This window comes from Microcebus murinus, chromosome 7, assembly GCF_040939455.1.
Source record: "Microcebus murinus isolate Inina chromosome 7, M.murinus_Inina_mat1.0, whole genome shotgun sequence".
In the NCBI taxonomy this organism is placed as follows: domain Eukaryota; kingdom Metazoa; phylum Chordata; class Mammalia; order Primates; family Cheirogaleidae; genus Microcebus; species Microcebus murinus.
Window position 1 is genome coordinate 56,723,075 of NC_134110.1, and position 24,902 is coordinate 56,747,976.

Consider the following 24,902-nt stretch of genomic DNA (forward strand, 5'->3'; position numbering starts at 1 on the left):
ACTAGTCATAGTTTTTTTTCTGTGTAATATTATGCAAAGTACATAATCTACAAAGTGATCTCTACTATTTGCATATAGCTAAAAGGGGGACCTTTCACCATTCTGCCCATAATTGTATTCTACACTTTTATCTTTATTACACATTTGATTATATTATAAAGTCATAAAGACCAGAAACTTTGAAAATCTCCCTATTATAGAATATCAAGTTACTTACAATCACTTAAAACTAATTTTATTTCCAAACAAAAAAAGAAGAAACCAAATGGCAACAATCTAGAGATATCTATCTAAAAACATCTATCAATGTCTCTCATTTTAGTATTTGGTTATAATAGAACTTTCCCTATCCCCACTAATCCTACTAAACTCCAGAACAAACCTATTAAAGTTAGTCCTCCACGTTACCAGGTTAAATAGAATCTGTCATTTTATCTTTTTCAAGGGTTTCAAAATATAAAGCAACCATCAAATGGAGTCAAAGATATTCAAATAAAGATATTTACACATCACTCTTTACAACATCAAAAATAAGAAATGTGTTAACAGTATGAATTGTTAATAACAACTGAATGTCTTAATAATATGTAAATGGTTAAATAAATTTGGGAGCCATTAAAATAATGTTTTCAAAGAACTGCAGCAACACAGGAAAACATTCATGACATAAAATGTTAAATGCAAAAAGTAGGATACAATACTACATATAGTGTAATTCTGAATTTATATAAAAATCTATATGTATAGATACAAATAATATCAAAATTATATATATGTGCATATGTTCATATATGTATCTATACATACACTCCCAAAGGTCTCTATAAAACAGACAAATATACCAAATGTTAAAAATGATCATCTTTGGTAATGAATTCCAGGTTATTTTATAAATTTTCTAGAAACTTCCAATATTTGTCACAATGTTCCTTAAGGAAAATTCATTAGTTCTGAATGAAAATAAAGTATTACAGAAGAAGAAACATTCAATCTTTTATAGAACTTGTTTCAAATAAATGAAGTCTTTATCATCTACTAAATATAATCCTTAGATCTTCAGGGTATCTCAAATGGATGACACAAAGAAAATACAGTATTTTAAAAACCTAACCAAATCCTTGTTCATTTCTGATGGGAATATAAAATGGTGTAGCCATTATGGAAAACAGTTCCTCAAGAAGTTAAGCATAGAGTTACTATATGATCCAGCAATTTCACTTCTGGGTATGCACTCCCAAAAATTCAAAGAAGGAATTCAAATAGATATTTGTATACTAATGTTCAAAGCAGCATTATTCAAAATAGCTAAAAGGTGGAAACAACCCAAATGTCCATCAAGAAATGAATGGATTGGCCGGGCGCGGTGGCTCACGCCTGTAATCCTAGCTCTCTAGGAGGCCGAGGTGGGTGGATTGCTCAAGGTCAGGAGTTCAAAACCAGCCTGAGCAAGAGCAAGACCCCGTCTCTACTATAAATAGAAAGAAATTAATTGGCCAACTGATATATATATAAAAAATTAGCCAGGCATGGTGGCGCATGCCTGTAGTCCCAGCTACTCGAGAGGCTGAGGCAGAAGGATCGCTTGAGCCCAGGAGTTTGAGGTCGCTGTGAGCTAGGCTGACGCCACGGCACTCACTCTAGCCTAGACAACAAAGCGAGACTCTGTCTCAAAAAAAAAAAAAAAAAAAGAAATGAATGGATAAACAAAATGTGGTATAAACATACAATGGAATATAACTCAGCCTTAAAAAGGTAGGGAATTCTGACACATGCTACAAAATAGATGAACCTTGAAGGCGTTAGGCTAAGTTTAATAAGACACACACAAACGGACAAATATTATATGACTCTACTCATCTGAAGTACTTATAGGGGTTAAATTTAGAGACAGAAAGTAGAATGTTGGTTGCCAAAGGCTATGGAGAGGGGAGAATGGCAAGTTATTTGTTCATGGAGTGCAGAGTTTCAATTTGGGAAGAGGGAAAAAGTTCTGGAGATGGATAATAGTGATGTTCACACAATAATGCGAACATAGTTAATGCTTCTAAATTGTAGACTTAAAAATTGTTCAAATGATGTTTTGTTATGTATATTTTATCAAATTAAAAAGATAGTTAAAATCATAAATTTTATTTTATGTATATTTTAGTACAATAAAAAATTTCTGAATAAAAAAGGTCATATGTAAATTGGATAAATCTGGGATCAGCATTCCAATAGAATAAAAATGTTATTAGCTAAGTTTCTCAAGTTATACCCCATTTAATTCATAATGTATTAAGCACAAGCATGATACATTAGAAATAAAAGATAGACTATTACTATAATTTTCAGAAGGAGTATCAAAAAACAAAACTGAAAGACAAAATAGTGCTTTTATTTTTCCTGAGTTCTGGCTTTTAAAGGAAAACATTTAATCAGATGATGATGGAACTTCTGGATATGTGGAAGAATTCCAGAAATATATTTTTATGTGTAATTGCACTTTTAAAAATAAATATGGGATTACTACTTTGGTAATTAAAATATTATATGTGCAATGAAAAAAGACATTTTTAATAGCTAACACACCACGAACTTAAAGAGAAAATGGAATGATCAACAGACTGTGTGTACTTTCAAGAAATAAATTGTTCAAAGATAGAATGTAGTTGACTCAAGAACGTTTATTGATTGGAAATGTTTATTGGTTGAAATGATGATCGTTACGTGTACAATCTACCTGTGGTATGAGAAAACACAGTAGACACCAGAGACTATATATACCTGTCCTCAGAGTAACATCAGAGTTACCACTGGGTTATCTTTCAGACTGGCCTAGGATATATCAGTTTTTGAGTCAGTGAGGAAAGAGGGAGACAACATGCAATAATATGAACTAACATTATGTATTCTCAACACTTACCCTCTATATGTCCATCAGCAGATGCGATTTTATGCTTAATTTCTTTTTGTGACACCTGTTGCATATTTTCCCTTTGCTGTTTAGTTTGTTGCATGGTATGGGTTTTCCAGAGTTTGCGTAGCTCTTCTACCTCTGTCTCTGAGTCCCGACTTTGGTCCTTTCCTTGTTTTCCTTTGTTAACAGTTTGCTTTTGATTAAAATCTGTTGTTTCCTCACAAGACATATTTTCTTTACTCTCCTCGTGGTGTAGTGAATTCTCATGAAGAAAAAAATCCTGATCTGTATTATCTTGTATACTTGTACTTTGTTCCTTAGGGCCTGGTATTTCTTGAAGGTTATCTGTAATCTGATCTCTTTCATTAGTCTTCATTTCAAGATTATTTAAATCAGTTTTATGAGACAAAGTCCCAACTTCATTTGTAGAATGTTCTGTATCAGATTTTAAGTGACCAGGAGTACTAGTGGACCCTGATTTGGCTGTCAAACATTCTACTTCAGTCTGACTGACAGTTTGCACAGATTCTGACGACGCACCAGAAGATTTATCTTGCCGCAGCTCATCTGAAGAGATGAGCTCCTCTCGTATAGGGGAGAGTTCTGATTCTGTGAACACATCTTCAGAAAGAGACTCCTCAGTGCTCCTAGGAGCAGTGCTGGCACTATCATTACCTGCATCGCGGATTCTCGAATCTATTTCCTCAGTATTACTTCCTGTCATTTTCTTTGAATGGCAGAAGCCCTTTCCTGATAACTGATCTATTTCTCTGTCATTAAATAAGATAAAAAAATTATTAGACTTTTAAAATTGTAGCATTTTATTTTCCACAAACTGAACATTGAATTAGTATCATTAAATAGGCTTTTCAAAAAGGATTTAGCATGTATCATAAGAGAACATAAAATTTTGATTATTCATATATGACCATAATTAAATCTACAGATCAAGTACTTCTATAGATCAAGTTAAGCTTTTATATCAATTGCTTAAGATCCAGGAAATATCAATGTAAGATTTCCATATAAGTAAACTACTTGAAGAGAATGTGATGACATAAGTTCTGGTAAAGCTGTAATTCTAAACTAAAATTTACTCACTGATGGAATATAGAAAATAAAAAAAAATTCATTAAACTTTTAAATATCTCAATAAAGTAAAAACATACTAATCTATTAATAATATACATACATACATACACACATACTTATACACACAGTGCTTATTTATATTCAAATAGAGACAAAACTAAAATATATGGCTCAACTACAAGGCTTAAAATACACCTGAATAGAACCAAGGCAAAGTGATTAGAGAAAATCTTCATGTTAACAACAGCAACTCTTAATAACATTTCTAAGACAACTTGTTCAGGTAAAGAGTTTAAATATTAAATAACTGGCTTATAACTGGGTCTAGATTTCCATGTTTAATGACATTTGTATATATAAGCACTAATGTTCAAAAGTTATATTTTAAGTTCTGGAAAGAGGTAGTGCAACATCTGTATCATGAAATACAAGTCAGTAATTTAAAATGATGGTTACAAGTAGTTTGTGATAACTGGAAATTAAATGATCTCAGTGGAAAAGTATTAACATTTATGCATATACAATTTGAGAACCATGCAAAAATATGATGAACAGAGAAGACTAGAAAGTAAGTCAACACAAAAATAATTGGTTGACCCTGGATGGTGAATTACAGGTATTTCTTTTTCTTTTGTTCTGCTTTTTGGTAGTTTTCAAATTTTCTGTAACAAGTATGCATACTTCTATAATTAGTCTTAATGAAATTTATCTTTCTGAAAGTATTAATTAGCTGAAGTCCAATTCACATCTCTGCTGCCTTTGTGTCTGATTCATACTAAGAAACACAAGTGATTCATACTAAGAAACTGATTCATACTAAGAAACACAATTTGTTGTTAAATGTGCAATAGTGTCATCTACTGGTGATTCACTTGAACTGCATATGTAGGGTCTTGGAACTGGGCAGAAGTTTTGAGAAACTGTACCTGTACATTTAATAAAATTGTAAGACGCTTAGGTAAGAGATAAAGATAACAAACCTAACAGAATATGTATTTAGATAAGTGCTGTACCCTTCAAAGTTAATATGCTGAAAGGCTAAACATTTATGCCAATGATGCTGTCACTTCTCAATATAGTTTCAGAATAATACCTTTGAAGTCTGTCTTCTTTCTCTTTCAATCTAATCTTTTACTTTCATCTTTTTCTCATCACTCAAGCTACCCCCAATAATCTTAATTTGCTGAAAATGACTTTTGATGATGATTTATAAATATAGCTAATAGCAAAGGATAGTAATGCCTTCTAAGAATTCTCTGTACCTCAAAAGATTAGTTTGCCAAGCCAAAATAATATCTGTTAGGTGGAAGGTATAATGGAGACTTTTCAAATAAATGATTTTTATTCTATCATATGTATCCTAAAGCTCATGTAGTCTTCCTTATAGACAAAAATAATCTCCCTCTTTTCTTCTTTGTAACTTGTTCTGCCTAACAAGGGTTAACTTTAAAACAGCCATCATCCCTGTGGGCTAATACAGGGCTACAAATATCAGTATCAGTTAAAGGAGAGCCAGTTTTAAAATATTGACAATGTCACATATGAAGAGATAAGGAAGTTCTTTTTCATCACATATCAACTTTCTTCCTTTCTACTTCTCCTTCCTTTCTTTATATATCTACTTTATATATTTTTCTTTTATTTCTCATTCCTTTTTTTCTCTGGTCATTACTTTGGTCAAGCATACACTTTCAAAGGCTGTGCCTAACATGAGTCTCACAGCTATCCTATCATATCACACAAATTCCCTGACCAGTATATTCCAAGATTAACACTTTATTTACATTTGTGCAACTTGTGGGTTTTTTCCTCTTTATTTTATAATTTTCTGGGGGAGAAGAGTACAAATATATAAATCAAAAAATAAAACTAAAGCTGTTTTGGCTATAACAATGTCAGGTCTTTGCTCATATGGCCTCTCCCAAATCCCACACCCTACTCTTCAGGCACTTTCAAGAAAATTTGAAAACTGTCCTTGACAATGATTACTCATAGAGGTAAATTCAGAATTCTGCATGCTGTGTCTGAATAAAAAGGGAAGGTAAACACTGACTTAAATGAATATATAGGTTACTTTTCAAATATCTGGTTCTCTGACCAAATACACAAATATAAATGAAAAGTAATTCCTAACTATTCCAGGTGAAAGTTAAGAATATCTTCTCAATAATGCATATGCTTTTGTTTCATTACTGATAAAATAAAAAGAAGCTATAATAAAACTAATAAAAATAATTAGTAGTATTAGACCAGGGTCAATTATCTAGATATAACAAAATTAGAAAAGGAATATAAATGCCACTCTTACATGGGTAAGGATTCCTTTATTTTGCTATCCAAAATTTCTTTGTACATTGCAGCTGACATCACCTCTTCCATTGGACACATGATGCCATATTCCTCACAGCCATTTTCTTGAACCAAAGGGTCAGTTTTATGTGGATCAAACATTATATTATTTGGTGTAACTAGCAGCACACCACTGACTGTGCCCTAGGATGAAAAAAAATAATAATAACATTCAAACTTCAAGTTTAAAATTTTCCAAAAGGTATTCTAGCTATTTTTACAAATTTTCTTCTAATGTTAGGCTATCTACTGTATATATAAATAGTGCATTCAATTCACCCATAAAAGAGAATGAAATCATGTCTTTTGGTACAACATGAATGGAACTGGAGGTTATTATCTTAAGTGAAACAGTCAGACATAGAAACACAAATACTGCATGTTCTTACTCATAAGTGGGAGCTAAATAATATTTACAGATCGATGTAGAGTATGGAATGATAGACAATGAAGACTTGGAAGGGTGAAGGGGTGGGAGGGGAGTGGATGATGAGAAATTATCTAATAGGTACAATGTATATCATTCAGGTGATGGATACTCCAAAAGCCCTGACATCACTACTATGCAATGAATGCGTGTAACAAAATTACACTTGTACCCCATAAATTAATACCAAAAAAAGTACATTCAAGAACTATGGCATTCTCACAAAAACATTTTTAATAAAACCCATGTTTTCCCAGTAAATTCTCTTTAGCAGAGACAGAATATAATATTCTCTCTACAATAATCAATTCAGAATTAAAATGTGCAAACTTGGTAAAATACTGAGTTCTCACATGTTAGAAACATAATAATTTCAGTAAGGTAAGAAGGAATTGTAAAGTCATGCAAGGCATGAATGTCCATGTTTTACATTAATTTGCATACTGTTTCCTGTGTTATTCCCTCACTACAGATACCAAGTATAGTTTCATGTATATAGTTCAGACTCAATAAAAAAAATGTTGATAATTCAATCCATTATAAAAGGAAAAGAGTATAATGTCTTTAAAATATCTCTTTAAAAATTCTCTGTTTTCACTTGACTTTGCTAGTACCCAGCTATGTAACCCTGGGCAAGCAAAATCTCCAGGCCTATTTCTTCAACTGTAAAACTAGGTGGATTAGATGATCTCTAAAATATACAGTAATCATTTTTAATTTCACCATGAAAAGCTATGAAATGCTAAATATATTTATATAAACAGTGATACAAATCTGAAAAGTACAACCCTCTTGTTTTATAATTGAACAAACTAAAGTACATAAGCAGCTAACTAATAATGTTAATTATTATAATATTTATTGAATGCTTCATATGTATTATGCTTCATATTCATATTTCATTTGATCTTCATAATCATATCTCTGAGATGGTCACATAATCATTTCTAGTTCACAAATGGAGAGCTAGCACTGACAAAGGCCAAGCAACTTGTGTTAAACAACCAGAAGTTAAAACCAAGGTAGTTTGGGTTTTATACTACATATAATCCCTAGGCATCTAAGCCACAAACTACAATCACTCCAAATCAAGTGCCAAATATTCCTTAATCCTATTTTTAACTCCCATTCTACCATATTCTTTAACTATAAAAATGAAGAGCCAAAAATAATTCTAAAAATAAAATAGTTTCTTTTCCTTTAAATCATGCTTGATTTGGTATTATACCCTCCTCACAAGTTCACATTCAGCTCTGTGAACCTATCTGGCTTACCTTTAAGAACATAAAATTTAAGTTATTACTTTTAAAAATAATCAAGTAAAAAAAGTAAAAAAGTAAATCCTACTAAAAATGGTCTTCCAATCACAAGGGGGAAAAAAAGCCACTGTAGATGTTCAAGATAATAAAAGACATTTATCATTTATAGTAAATGCATGTAATATTGGAGAGAAGAGTATATACACATTGGTGAGGGAAAGGGAAATATGAAATTGTGAATAGCACTTCTTTTAATTCAGTCCAGAGCTGCCTAAATGAAGAATAATTTTATATAAACCATAGCCTATTTATCTGTCAACTAATATTTTAATTAGATACCTATACAACAATTTGTATTCCTGGAGCACATACCAACTGAAGTCAATGAGAGATGGTAAAGTACTTTGTAGGGAACACTGACATTGTCAGAGATAATCCAAGAAATAGAAATCAAAAGTCGAGTATATACAATGTAAAAAAAATTTAAAGATGAGAGAGAAGTTATGAAAGATGGGAAACCTTTAACTTATTTTTACACTATATATATCAGTTGTACAGCAACTATCCAAAGATCAGAAAAGAACACTTGAAAGGAGCAGAGGAAACAATCTACAGAGTCCACAGAGACAGGAACAGTTTGTTCTCATTCTTTGGGTCTCATTAACCAAAGCAAAAAACGTTGTATTAACATGGTCTCAGAATACACAGAAGGGTATTGCCTCGATAAAGGGAAAAATTTAGCTATAGACTAAAGGCTGGTCTGGTTCTGCCTAACAAAACTTAAAAACAGGCCTTGATAGAATCAAGAAACTTAACTGTGTCCCAGAAAAAGTGCAAGAATATATATAGGAATACAAAAATATCCAGCATCCTATAAGATAAAACTCATACTGTCTGGCATCCAATCAAAAATTACTAGATAAACAAAGAAAACAGAAAAAATGGACCATGACAGAGAGGAAAATCAATAAACAGAAACATATCCAGAAGTAATGTGGTGAAAGAACAGTTAGAAAAAGACACTAAAACAATTATTATAACTATAGTCAAGAATATGGAAGAAAGATTGTACATAGTAAGACCCAGTTTGAATTTACAGGTATGAAAACACCAATATTTGAGATGAAAAATTTAACAGCTAGCATTAACAGATTAGATATCACAGGAAAAACTTTAGTGAACTTCAAGATAAAGCAATTAAAATTGTCCAACATGAAAAGTGAAAAAAAAAAAAGAGTATGAAGGAGATGTTAGATACAATACCAAGCAGCCTGAAATATGCACAATTGGAGTTATCAAAGAAGAAGAGAGAGAGTATGGGAAACAAAAAACATTTGAAGAGATCTGGAAAAAAATTCTCCAAATTTGATATAATTAGGGAGCAGGGAGGGATGAATAGGTGGTACACAGGAGATTTTTAACACGATGAAACTAATCTGTATAATACCATAACGGGAAATACATATCATTTTACATTTGTTAAATCCCATAGAATGTACAACACTAGGGAATCTTAATATAAACTATGAGCTTTATTTAATGTCTGAATACTGCTTCACCAAGTGTAACAAATATAGTACATAAAGGCAAGATGTTACTATTGGGAAACTGGAAGGAGGGTGAAGAGCATATATGTGAATTCTACTTTCTGCTCAATTCTGTTCACTTAAAATTGCTCTAACATATAAAGGTATTAATTTCTTAAAAATCCAACAGGGAAAAGTGATAAAGTGGTACAAAATGAAAAATGTATTATTTTTATATGCACATATAATTTTGAAAAAATACATAAATATGATATAGTATCATTTTTTTTAAAAAAAGAAAAAGTAAAGGGTTTTTTTAGACAAATACTGAAAGAATTAATCACTAGCTGCCCTGTACTGCAAGAAATTTAAAAGGAAGTCCTTAGGTAAAAAGAAAAATGATGAAGATGGAAACCTGAATCTATACAAAGGAATAAGGAGCATAAGGAATGATAAATAAGTGGGTAAATGTAATATTAATAGACTTTACCCTTATTTTAAAAATTATTTTTAAATTCACTTTTTAAAGCAAAAATGATAATGTATTTTGAGGTTTATAATACATGTAGAAATAAAAGGTATAACAATAAAAGCACAAAGGTTGAAAGGAGGGAAATAAAAATATACTGTTATGATAAGGTTCTTATATGTAAAGTGGCATGATGTTACTGAAGTGAGAATGTCATATATTACAATATATATTATAAACTCTAAAATATCCACTGATACAACGAAGTGTATAGCTAATAAGCCAACAAAGGAGACAAAAGAAAATTATTAAAAAAACTCAATGCAAAAGAAAGAAAAAGAGGACAAATGGGATAAATAAAATGAGTCAAAGAAGAAGTCACGAGAAAATATTTTGATTTGAATAAAAACAGAAATACAATGTATCAAGATTATATTTTAGCTGGGATGCAGCTAAAATAATACTTAGGGAGAAACTGACAGCACTAATTGTATTTCAAATACTCTTCAAATACTCGTAAGTTATTAATCCTGACTATAAAGTAATGGTTCTCATGTGCTACTTCTAAAGTTAGTAACATGTTATAGTCAATTTCCAAGCAAAACCTCGTTTATTTTCCACCTCTGTTACTTTATTATATTCCCCTTGCAGACTAGTTTTTTGCTTAGAAAAGCAGCAAGGTGTGGTAGATAAAACAGATTCAAACAAGGTCTGAAATTTGGCTATAATAGAGAAATCTTGAACCTATTAACCTTTTCTGAATTTTGCTTTCCTGTGAAGAAGAAATAGGTCTTCCTATTTCACAGGATTGTTTTGAATTGATAAATTAATTAAAAAACCTCAGTTTCTGTGTGTTTCACTAAGTTTGCAAGTTAATACTCCAAACAGTGTCCAGTAGTGGTCTTTTATGTGTGCTTTATGAAATATTCTACCAACAGCAAATTAGCTATGACTTTCTGCAGTGAATTTATTTATATCCCATTGCCTTTAACAGGTTCAACAGACCACTAGTCTCTAAGTTATGACCAAGGTCTATACTAATCCAAAATAAAAGTATCACCAACATCTTTTTTAAATAACCAACATTTTCTGATGTTGATGACTTAAAGTGTAAATGCCAAACTGTCATATGTCAGTAATGAATAAATCAGGATTAAAAGTTTTCTACAAAGCGTTATTCATTACCTTGCCACTGGTAATATACTTGCAATTAATTTTAAGAAATTTCTCAGTAAATGCTTCTTCCTCCTCAGAAGTTGAAGATACAACTCGTGCAGGTCGAATACTAGTAAAAGTAGAAGAGGGAGTTGTTTCTTTTGGATGGACTACATCAGGATTCTGATGAACAAAAGAAAAAAATGGCACTTCAGAAAAATAAACAAAAAATGAGCACATTAATAAAGCCAATGAATAGCTTTCCCCAATAAGTATTGTTTCTTCTCACCATATTCAGCCTAAAATATTCTTATATAAAAAATCATAGGAAAGAACTGGCACTGCTTTCATGTTCAGTAAAGATCTCAAACACAGCTTAAACTCATATTTTCAGTGGTTTTAATATAGATACACACAAATATAAAAATTCATATGAAGAATACTGAAAACTGTACCTCTTCTATGCCCACACACTCACATGCATATGCACACACACGCAAGATACTCCTGAATGAAACCACTGGGCTTGATAAGAACACATAATATCAATCAGGTGTTGGGAGCAGAGAAAAGGAGAAGAGCTTGTCTATAACAGAACCCATTCACTGGGAGAGCCTTTTAAATCACAAGCTACAAAGAGTTATCAATCTCTTTCTACAAAGTATTAGTTAGATCACAGCTTCTTAACTTTTTTGGTGACATTCTCACAGTGAAATCTAGGGACCCCCTCTTCTCAATGGTTAAAATAAAATCTAGGACTATAAAGAAAAACAATTATATTGAAACACGATTATCAAAACACTTTCAAAAAACAAACTGGAGACATAGTAATATATATGCTTTTTTAATTAATACATTAAATAAAAAGATCTAGTGGTGATTCTAATAATTATAATTTTTGAATATAATTATTTTTTAATGGCCATTAACATTTTGTGTTATCTACAACAACTCTAAAGTGATCTCTGTGAGTTCTACTGAGGACAAAGTTACAGGTATGCCAGGTATTATCTATGGTTTGTTGCTAATATTCCTAATTTTTAAAAATATTAGATTTCACTTAAAAATGTTTATATCCAAGGTCACAGGCCCTTTAAATACTACCCACAATTCCACTCCAAAAGTTCACTATTCTGTACATCACTGGAAGCCTAGACAGATGTGTTTTACCTTTGTTTTAAATATCTCCAGAGACATTACATACCTTATGAATAAGTGTACACTGCCCTGTAGAATAATTTTCATAGTAGCAAGGTTCTTCTGAGTTTTGAGTTAAAAGCTGCCACTTTGTAACTTCTACCTAATAGCTCTAATTTGGCCTTCAGAAATAATAAACAAGACTGCCTCCTCTTCAATCTCATGAACTTCGATATATTTGAAAAGAGTTCTCAAACCTTAACATAACGTTTTCTATACTAATAAATATATCTACTTATTTCAACCCATATGAGTGCAGAATTTTTAGATCTCCTTTCATAAATCCCTCTGAAAAAAGTAGGGCTAAATCTCTAGCATCAGGGCAGATACTCAACAGATGCTTGTTGAGGGAAGAACAGACCACTGGAGAATATTGCAAAACAACTGTAATACTGTAGCATATATATATATTTTATATACTATAATTAAAACAAAAAAGGAATTAGATTTTTTTTATATCAGAACATTATGGGAGTGCAAATGCTTTGGTCACTTAAGTTGCCTTTGTGCTGCTGGAGCCAAAGCTACAAGCATGCCCATCCAGCACACAGCACATATTGCACTCATTAGGTATGAATTTACCCTTCCCTTCCTCCCCCCACCACCTGCCCAATCCCCAATGAATGTTACTTCCATATGTGCACATTTAAGTATTAATTGATTAGTACCAATGCAATGGTGAGTATATGTGGTGATACTTCACTTAGAAGAAGGGGCTCCAGCACCATCCAGGATAATACAATATCACTTTTCTTTTATGGCTGAGTGTTACTCCATGGTATACATTTTATTATCACATTTTATTAATCCACTCATGTATCGATGGGTACTTGGGTTGTTTCCACATCTTTGCAATTGTGAATTGTATTGCTATCAACATTCAAGTGCGGATGCCTTTCTTATAGAATGTCTTTTTTTTCCCTTTGGGTAAATTCTCAGTAGTAGGATTGATTGCTGGCTCAAATGGTAGTTCTACTTTTAGTGCTTTGAGATATCTCCATACTACTTTCCATAGAGGCTATTCTAGTTTGCAGTCCCACCAGCAGTGTATGAGTGTTCTTATCTCTCCGCATCCATGCCAACATTTGTTTTTTGGGACTTTCTAATAAAAGCCATTCTCACTGGAGTAAAGTGATATCTCATTGTGGTTTTGATTTGCAGTTCCCTGATAATTAGAGATGTTGAGCACCTTTTCATATGTTTGTTGACCATCAGTCTATCTTCTTTCGAAAAGTTTCTGTTCTTTTGCCCACATTTTAATGGGTTTGTTTGATTTTATTCTTGCTGATTTGCCTGAATTCATTATAGATTCTAATTATCAAGCCTTTATCAGATGTAAAGCAAGAAAAAGCACTTTACAAAATTCAGCACCTTTTTTTGATAAGAACGCTTAACAAAATAGGCATAGACAGGCCTTACTCAAAGGAATTAGATTTTATTTTATTTATTTATTTATTTTGAGACAGAGTCTCGCTTTGTTGCCCAGGCTAGAGTGAGTGACTCCTGGGCTCAAGCAATCCTCCTGCCTCAGCCTCCTGAGTACCTGGGACTACAGGCATGCGCCACCATGCCCAACTAATTTTTTCTATATATATATATATATATATATATATATATATATATATATATATATATATATTAGTTGGCCAATTAATTTCTTTCTATTTATAGTAGAGGCGGGGTCTCGCTCTCGCTGAGGCTGGTTTCGGACTCCTGACCTCGAGCAATCCGCCCGCCTCAGCCTGCCAGAGTGCTAGGATTACAGGCGTGAGCCACCGCGCCCGGCTAAAGGAATTAGATTTTAATAGCAACATGATGCTATTTAATTATTAGTATCTATTAACAAAATTATCCCCAATATTTTCATTTTATGATGCAAATTAATAACTTTATACTCCTCTTATCTTTGGTAGTTACTATATCTATTAATAAAACAGGGGTAGGAAACCTGCAGCCTTAAAGCCACATGTGGTCTTATAGGTCTTTAAGTGTGATCTTTTGATTTTACAGAACAAATTCTTTTATTTTTATTAATACATTTTTGTTTGTCTTTTATATTTTTATTTTCAAAATGAATGTATTTAAAATACGAAAGAATAAAATAAGTTTCAATGGAACAATCCTCCCAGACTGACTGGCACAATTAGAACATTAGTAAGCTATAACGGCTATATTGACGGCAGCTATGCTCATGATTTAGTTCTATCTTGGCCTGACTGGCACCCCTACTGCACCAGGCAGGTTGGCAAGAGTTTATGGGGGTTAAGTACACCAGTCTATTATCAGCTTTTGACAACAGTGCACTGTGTTTCCGTCTGAAGTAGAATTTGTGAATAGTTGCACAGCTCGACAGTATTTTTTAATTCTGTCTGATTAACAGCCCATCTTGTCAGAGAAAACCAAGAGAATGCTGAAGGAAGAAAGCAGATTTTTTAATGAGGATTGGGAATTGCAATATTATCTTGTTTCTGCTAAAGATAAGATGATTTGCCTACTTTGTGATACTGCAGTATGAAAATTAAAGAAATTCAATGCTCATCAGCATTATAACACACATAAGGACCACAAATATTTTAAATTAGAGGGAGAAGCTAGAAAGATTGTATTGCAGAAATTAGAAGATAATGAGCAAAAGCAAAGACAATTCTTTCAAGCGCAATAAGACCTATAAATAATGCCACTGAAGCAACTTATAAAGTAGCTTATATACTCGGGGGCGGGGGGAGGGAAGGGAAGGGAAGCCATTCAGTGACATAGAAATTATGAAAGAATGCATTTTCAAAGTTGTGGGATGCTTAGACCCCAATAACATTTCAAAGTACAAACAACTGCTTCTTTCAAGGAGAACCACAACTGATTGGCAGCATGAATTAGCTTTCAACTTACTAGAATAACTTCATGCAAAACTTCAAAAGGAAAATATATAGTATTCAATCACTTCAGATGAATCAACTGATTCTACCGACTCGGCACAAGTTTTATACTTCACTTGAGTCATAAGAGAAGATTTTCTTGCTATGAAGAGTTACTCACTTTGGGCACTCTTTTTCTTTTCTTTTCTTTCTTTCTTTTTTTTTTTTTGAGACAGAGTCTTGCTCTAATTTAGCTGTAATCAAATAAGGCTGCATTCAAGGAACTTCAGTTAGATATACTTAAAAATATAGATTGTTTTGTAAAAACCTAACTTAATTTTCACATCACTCATGAGATATACCATGACCTTAATTTTTAAGGAGATTTACATTTAGCCAAGTTCAATAACTTGCTAAATGAGTAAGATAGAGCTCAGATGCAAACCCATGTTGTCAACACATGAAATAGCGAGCTTAATGGCAATACTATACACTTTTCCTGTCAAATCTTATGCCAGACACTTGATAAATGTCTTCAAACAAACAAACAAACAAACAAACAGCTGAGTGAGAGCCATAAGAGGGTCCCCTGCAATTTGGCAAAAAACTATCAACAAATTTTCTTTGTGACTGCTCAACTATCCCAAAATCCAATTAACAATATTATTATCTACTATGTAACCATATTATTCACAAAAAATATGTATCAAAGTACATTGTCAAATGCTTTCCTTAAATGAATGATACTTTCTTCAACAACATTATCTGCAAGGTTTCCTCAAAGTCTCAAATTCTACAATTTAGTATCTTATAGCAATCCTAATTTGTCAATGTAACTATTGAAAAGGATACATGAAATTAGTTTATCAATGCTCAAAGTATAGTACAAAAGAGATAATTTCTTTCAAAAAAGATCAAAGCTGTTCAGGGGAACTGTTATCAGACTTCATTATAACTTACATAAATGTACATTATTCAAAGTATCATTATTATATGTACATGGTTTTGACTAGTATTTATAAATTCTGATTTTAGCCTCATAGTAAGTCACTACAAAGCTGGATATTTAGGAAACCAACCAGTGGTTACTGGAAATGTGAACTGACAATTTCTGGGAAAAATATATAACAACAATACTAACAGACATTATTTTAACTAATGTATTAAAATATGAATTATATCCTAATAAAACATAATATCCTTACTTCTAAGGGACTTACGTAGTATGGGTCTGCAATCCCGACCTCTGAGCTGTGGACTGGTATCAATCAGCAGCCTGGTAGGGGTAGGGCTGCAGAGATCTGGACACTGCTCCTCCCACCCCTGTCCAAGGAAAAACTGTCTTCCAGGAAACCATGAAACTTGGGGGGGAGTGGCACAGCAGGAGGGCGAGACCAGCGAAGCTTCATCTGTATTTACAGCCGCTCCCCATCACTTGCATCACTGTATGAACTCTGCCTCCCACCTCCCCCTCCCCTAGCACTGGTCCATGGAAAAATCGTCTTCCATGAAATCAGTCCCTGGTGCCAAAAAGGTTGGGGACTACTGGTATGTGAGACATAAAACCCAATAATTACAATACAGAAATATAAGCACTTTCGATATTCAGAAAGATATGTAGAAATATTATCTTGGAGCCTGGTAATGAATATAATTCTATGTTTAAAAAAAAAAACTAAAATTTACAAAATCACTATTAAAATTTTTTTCTAATTATTGCCCACAATATTTTTGATAGCAAGTGATGACTATCATTCAAGGTAAAGGTAAATGTAAGAACTCTTCTGTCTTGCATCTCTTTCTTTAATCCATCCCTGAAACAAAGGATTTATTCATATAATTGATCAAATTAGGGGATATTTTTGGGGCCACCTCTGACAGTTGCTGAGCTGCTGAAGGTTAAAAAGTCATTCACATAGTTTTATTATGTTTTCCATCTTAGTACATAGCAAATGTGAGAAGAGGATCCTTTTCACAAAGGAGGAAGCATAGCCTAGTTGCTCCAGTATGTTTCATCATCCTTTTCTCTTTGATCTTACAGCTTCCAAGAAAGCCAGTTGGCAGGCACACTTGGATTAAAGCTATGGGACAAGAAAGGGCCCCACAGGTTTCTAGTCAGGCAAGATGCTACAGACGAGATTTTCAAAATTCTGCTTTCGAGTTTGAAACACAAACTAAATTAACCAAAGTATACACAGTTGTCCTTTGTCATTGTCCTTATGGGTACATCTCTTTGTAAGTCCCATGGGAAAATGGCATGGCTATGTACAAAAAGATATTCTTGTGTCATCTGGTCAGTAATCCCTACCATTGAAACCTGACCTCTATTCTTTTTAATGATAACAAATGTAATACAGGCAATCCTCAGGTTATGGATGATCTCACTTACAGCATTTTGTATCTACAAAAGGGTTCCCAAGGTTCCCCATAAGGATAATTGAGTGGTTTACAAAGGTTTACTGTACAATTAGTGAGAACATCAATTGCTACAAGGCCATTTATGATGAAAAAAAGAAAAAGGCTATGCAAACAACCATAGATACCTTTTTCAAGAAATGGTTGTTAGTAGTCAACTCCCCTGCTCCAGCAACAGAATTAAATACTGATTCTCCAGCACCCACTCCATCCTCTCCAGCATAATCTCCATCATCATCTTCTGATTAATGGCAGCCTACATTCTTGCCTCAAAATTGCCCCTTCCCATAAGCAAGACACTGATGCAACATTAGATGTTAACCTTTAATATTCTTTTTTGAAATTTCTCCTATCTAAATTTCTTATATGAGTTTGTTTTTATGTTGTTTGTTTGAATTAAAAGAAAGAGCATGGTAGTTTCTGTAACTTATTAATATAGTACAGGAGTAATATTATTATTACAGTATTATGCTGTATTATTATTACTACATATGGGCCATTATAATATTGTTATTATTATTATTACCATATAGGGCTATTGATCAGGGATCCAAGTTACATACAAATACAACCTAAAGACTTTCTCAGGAATGTATCTCATTTGTAACCTAGGGACCACCTATATATTCATTTCATGTTAAGTGCATTCTAAAGTACGGTGTTGTCACATTTATACTAATAAGATATACAACAAATCAACATTTGAAAAAGACTCCATTTATTTATTTCTCTCTCTCTCCCTCTCTTACTTTCTCTCTCTCTCTCTCTCACTCACACACACACACACACACACACACACACACACACATACACACACAGATAAAAGTTCCTAGCCAGGAGAAAAACAGTTATTAGTAATAGCATGTAATTTACTCCATGAGAAAAGTAGAATAAAATGGAATAAGAGAGCTGAGAAACAAATAATTGTAGGCAAATTAGCATTAATAATTTGTGTTTTAAGAACCAAGAATGGGCTGCCATTGAGAAAAGAGGATCTAGGATCCAGTTGGTGCAGTTTTATGGCTTGTCCTTATGCATACAGTTTAAAATTATTATTTAAATAGATAATATAGGTATATAGATTAAACCTCAAAAGGTACAAAAAGATTTGTCTCATTTTTAGTTAAAAAGATACTGCCTCAGCACCAAATAATTAAAATTTCTTTATTTGGAAAAAAAATAATTTGTGTTTTGTTATCAGTTTTCCATTTAGTATTCCAAACTTTGAGTGCAAACTAGACAGAGAATATTGACTGTCTCCTACAGTCAAGAGAGCAACATAGGAGAATCTCCCACAGGAGTCTAGACATTTAATGGAGTAATGGCTTTTTACATGTAAACAACAGGCCATTATAAAAATGGAAAATTATGATTTGTATTCATTTATGTACAAAAGGCACAGAAATATATAATTCCTTTCAAAGAAATTTTAATCAAAATTATTGAAAAAATTTGGTTCCTTGAAATTCATTTGTAAAATGAACTTATACATAGAACAATCACATTATTCTACTATGTTGATACTAAGAATGAATGATAAATTATTTTTTAAAAGGTAATATGTCAAAAAAGAACTCACTTAAGAGTTCTAATTACTATATAAATATTCACAGAAAATGAAATAAAAATCAATCTGGACATGGACTTTCTATTGTGATAATTTCATATTTGTTGGGTAAAATTCCTTTGCAAGTTAAATTATATATGGCATTTATAAGACAGAGCTGATGACTGTTTTTATACCATCGCCACCACAAAAGGTAAGTCAATTTAAACTATCTGGCTTAATAAGAATGTCTCACTTTAAAAACTGGGCTTTACAAATTTAAATAACACAAAGGTAAAATTTCATTCTAACTACAAAGTAGAATGAAAAAACATGATGATCAATGCATATACAGTCAGATTTATTCATAGCCATATTTAAAAAGCAGAGATACTTACAGTGGTCTTATCAAATTCAGCTTCAGATGACGTTGGTGACAGAGGACTTATGGGGCTTAGAGACGGAGAGCTCTCAACACTGGAGACATAGTCAGGATCAGGAACATACAAAACCTGTAAGAAAACATTCGTACAAAGATTCAGTCAAAGCAAAATGTTAATAATCAGATGATGTTCTTTAGGCAAGCACTACTAACAATGACCTTTAGCAATAAATATAAAAAATAAAAATTTTCAAATTACAAGAATATTTATTCCCATAACAAGTGAAAAATTTTACCATAACAAGTACCAAAGTTAAAAGGACATTTAAAATCAATATAGACACATTTGATAATGCATACAGTTGGAATAGGGTGGGTAAACAGTAATTTTCATCTACTATGGCTGTTGCTGCTAAAGGATAATTTGGCAATAACTAGCAAAATTAAAAATATACAAATTGTTGGACCAAGCAATTTACTTTACAGAAATACCTGCATATAAAGAAAAATAGATATGTATAAGAGTGTTCACTACAGCAGTGTTAACATTAGCAAAAGAGTAGAAATAGTCTATAGCTTATTGTGACTGACTAAATAACCATAACATAGCAATACAACAGCACCATGCACACATGGAAAAGTATGAGATAGAGCTGTGTTTAAATAAAACATTTCCTAAGAATTAAAGTTAAATGTTAAAAAACAAAAATAAAAAGGCTAGAATATTTTGGAAATGAGATACAAACTGGTAATAGGTTGCTTCTGGAGAGGAAAGTGAAAGTTTAAAATGGAAAGATACCTTACCATGAAAAAGGGTGGAATTTTTTTATCATGGTGCATGTAATGCTTTGAATATTTTTTAAAGGCTCTTTATATTTAAAAAGACAGTTTATAATCATTTCCAGTATGTATTAAGAAACTCATAGAGACATAAAACAGTTAATTTTCTCTTATAGGGCTAATATGATTTACTAAAAGTATACATAAAAAGTATTTTTAAATTTTGTGTATTATTTACTACAATGCAATGAATACTTTCTACTTAATACTTTTAAACATCAACACATTGACAAAAGATACTACCTGTCCAGTAACAACGGCTCGGGAGAATAACTTATTTAATTGAACAAGTTCATTGGGTGTTGTATCAAATTTCAGGGCTATGCTATTCAAAGAATCCCTTGATTCAACCTGTTTAAAAGAAAAAATAAATTATTTTAATCTGTTAAAACAGAAAAACTAAACTATAAAATTAAGCGAGCATTAACATGTCTAGGAACCAATTGTACACTTGAATAATAAATGGTATTGTCATCTTGGAAGATAACTGTCAAGAAATATTGTGTTTTGATAGTAAATCATCTCAACCTATTATGACACAAAATACAAGCTTTATCGCAATACATCACAATTACATGCAGCCTTCTACTTTAAGCAATTTCAAAATACAAAATATAATTTAAACATCACAAATGATTTTCATTTTACAAAGTTTGTAAAATAATATACTATTCCTTTGAAAAGTTTCTAAAATATATGCAACTTCTAGAAGTGTACTTATTTTATTTTAGCAAAGTACACCTATATTAAACTCAAAATTCTACTTCTAATAATCTTTATGTGTATATTTTACCATTACATGTATAAATTAGAAAAATATTTGAACCAAAGTTGACTAATCTATTTTTGAATCATTAATATATTTTATAATCATATGTATAGAAATTTTAAATAATAGAATTTAGCTAATTATCCTTAAAAAGTCATTTGATCAGTCAATATATTCCTTTGGAGTCCTCATTACATAGGCATTAAGGAAGCTCTGAATACAACTAGGTGCAATCCCTTTAGTGCACAAGGGATTTACAATCTAGTTGGAAAATAAGATAGACAGAACGAATAGGTTATACAAAAGATGAAGAGCAATTAAAAATAAAACAAATGCAACAAAAGTTTTGAGAATGCATATAAAGCACTACATGCTCTAAATTGTCCAGGAAAGACTGTATAGAAGAGAAATGATTTCAAGCTGGGCCTTGAAGAAGGGGTAGGAATTTGAGAAGTAGAGAAAAAATAAAGAACTTTCAAAATGAAGAGAATAGAACTGACACGGTTAAGGGACAGAAAAGTATAAAACACATTTGTGAGATATTGCCTTTCCTCCTAAACCCTCCAGAGTGGACTCACGAAGCACACATTTTTAGGAAGGTGAGTTACTGGAGTTAAATCTCTATAAAGGATGGGGTTACAAAAGCATTTAGAAATAGGTTACAGAAGACTTTAAAAGTCATATAAAGCAGGTAGGCACTGTTTGTGTAAAAAAATATATATATTTTCTTCCATGGTTTTGTAGAATCAAATTAAAGCCAAATACTTAGGTTAATATTTTAGTCCTGCCTCCTTCCTTCTATGCAAATGCCCCCATTTATACAATGTCTGTACAAATTAGGTGATGATATATACAAAAGGTCTCTGCAAATACTATTTTGCACTAACATCTGTAAGCACACAAAGTACAGTCATATCCATAATCACACATTTTATCCTCACAAAGATACTATTAAATAAGATGATAAAAGTACTAAAAACACCAAACAGTTATAAAGCAAGGAAGTTACAGAGCCCAAGTGACATCTTATATTACTGGCAACAGGGCTATGATTAATGGGACAAGAAAATGGATGCAAAAAACCCAACAATACTCCTGCAGTAGATTAAATTTAAAGTAAAAAAAAAATTCTGAAATACAATTAAGAACTTCAGTATTATTAATAATACAAGTTGCCTACCCAAAGTGAAATACAGATTTTTAAAATAAGGCAATTAACAATCTTTGCCTCACTTACAGTATAAACAGAGAATGTCTTAAGACTACTGCAAAGATAAATTGCTTTTTCAAAAGCAAATAACTTACAGTATACTCGATAGTTCCCTTAGGTTTCTGAAAAGACATTCGTCTCCCATCTTTCTTGTCTAGGGTCTTCTTTTGGCCAGTGTCTAAAAAAAATGAGGCAAAACTCCTATTAAAATTCATTTTCCTTTTAGTGTAATGTCAAGGACTGCTAAATAAAGCTTATTGGGCAGATGTCTAATTCATTACTAATATAAATTACTCCCTGGGATTCTCTGCTCTAAAAAAACAATCAACTGTCAAAAAAAGGAATTGTACTTCCTCCCTGCTTGCTTTAGGAACTAACCAGAACAAACAACTATAAAAACTGGAAGTCAATTCAAAACATAAGTAACTGTCAACAGAAAGGAAGTTATTAAAAAGTGAATTATGGACCATTTCTTTCAACATATTTAACCCAATTATAATATTTTTGAAGATACACATATATTATAGATCTTTAAAATACATATTGTAAGATATATGTTACTATTACTAAACCAAGTCTGAAATATGTAACAGTCCTCACATCAGAAAATTTCTTTACTTACACAAGTCATAATTAAACAGTCTTCTCTATGGAATTATATTTACTTCTTTATTTCCATACCATGAAGTAAATTAAAGTATGCTTTCATTTGTAAACATACCTTTGAATATTTACTTTCAGATTAAGTGCCAATTATATTTCATTTGCTATCAAGATACTTCACTTCAACATTTCATTATCATTAAGATTAAGGTACCTGTTTCCACTTAAATTTTGCATTAGTGTTAACCTTATTTACACTACATGTAACAACTGCACTGAATTGATAAAATGCCACTCCTATCTAAACATTTAAAAATTATTAAAATGAAAATCCCTAAAAAGCTAATTTAAAAACCCTAAATAGCTATATTTATGCTCAAAATTTTCCAAGATTAAAAAAATATATTTTCAAAGAAAAACTAGTATACAAATAATCTAGAAAACACCTATTTATAGTTCATTGTTCTCCCTCTAAACTTAACTGGCATTTTTACATGAGAGTTTGTTTATATGTACCTAATTAGCCAGTTGTTGGGTGAATCGTTCTAATGAAGTATTAATAATAATATCAATATCTTTAAAAAGCCAGTTAGCTCTGTAATGCTTAAAAAAGCTGCCCTGAAACCTTCCTTATCACCCAGGTTAACCCAAGTGTCTGTTATTAATCACATAACATCTTTATATCTCCTACAATAGCATCTGGCACAGTTTTAAGTTAATATCTATGTTATTTTTTAATCTTTTCCACTAAACTGTAACCTCCAAATCACAGCATATTTTGTTCCACAATGCCTCCTCAGCACCTAATAAAGAGCATGACACATGGCAAGCATTTAATTTGAATGAAGTAATGTTCTGAAGCAACAATATGAACAGTACCTAGAACTACCACAATTCTTATAAACTGTCATCATAAGAAATATTTCTTTTCCATAAAGAAAATGAATTATGGTTCATCCATTACAACTCTAGGAATAAGTGTGTGCATGTAGTATACATCCTACTTTTCTATACTAAATATTTAAGGACCTCTTAAAAACTGAGGAGAAAAAAGAAAAATTCAGATGAATAGATGGGCAAAAGACATGATCAGAAAATTCATAATTGGATGTAAAAATGGCCCTTAAACATATAAAAAGATGCTAAATCTCACTCAAAATCAAATAAATGCAAATTGAAACTATACAGAGATATCACTTCTCACCTATCAGATTGGTAAAAATTTAAAAGTTTGACCACATACAGTTTGGCTTTAGGTAGCAGATATTCTTCTACATTTCTGGCAGAAATGCAGTATGTTAAAATTGTTATGAAGAATATTATTTTTACTTATCAGAATAGTCTAACTTTTCTACATTGAACAGTTTATATTTAAAGTTGCTTCTCTAATGAGAAAATAAACCACTGAAACTATTTTAAGATAAAGTTTTAAATAATTTATTTCTGATATTTCATAAATAGCACAGGGAGCCAAAAACACTTCCTCATCTTGCAATTTAAAATAAACAATGCAAAATACAATTACAGATTCCTTTTAACTAATAATATACTCCTCCTTAATTGATACTAGGAATGACTGTCAGTCTACATTTACTTTGACTAACAGTTTTTCAATCTGTTTCATACTATCCCAAGAGTTCATTAAACATTTAATCACAAGGAAGGCTGTAATTGCTCTATCATTTTCAAGAGCTCACCATGGAATAGAGTTCAGGACAAGAAAACTAATATTCCAACTTTCCAGAGTTTAAAGTTTGAAAAACAAATTGAAATTATTCACTGCAAAATTTAAAATTATAAAATATTTTATAATTATCTGCTATAAAATTATGTCTGAATTTTAATGATATTAAAATATATATTCATAGATATAAATGCCAGAATACAATAACATAAACTGTTCATTTTCTTC

General features: G+C 31.7%; 1 protein-coding gene across 8 annotated transcripts in view; it reads right to left on the bottom strand.

The window, feature by feature from the left end:
- Positions 1-24,902, bottom strand: part of OXR1 (oxidation resistance 1) — a 438,511-nt gene that overhangs the window by 40,480 nt on the left and 373,129 nt on the right. For all 8 annotated transcript variants that reach the window (XM_012784241.3, XM_076005078.1, XM_012784250.3 and 5 more), the window contains 6 exons: positions 22,483-22,565; positions 20,652-20,759; positions 19,585-19,698; positions 11,207-11,359; positions 6,300-6,484; positions 2,906-3,669 (listed from right to left, as the gene is read on the bottom strand). In XM_012784241.3, coding sequence (XP_012639695.1) covers positions 2,906-3,669; positions 6,300-6,484; positions 11,207-11,359; positions 19,585-19,698; positions 20,652-20,759; positions 22,483-22,565 — 1,407 coding nt within the window. The remainder of the gene's footprint in view (positions 1-2,905; positions 3,670-6,299; positions 6,485-11,206; positions 11,360-19,584; positions 19,699-20,651; positions 20,760-22,482; positions 22,566-24,902) is intronic.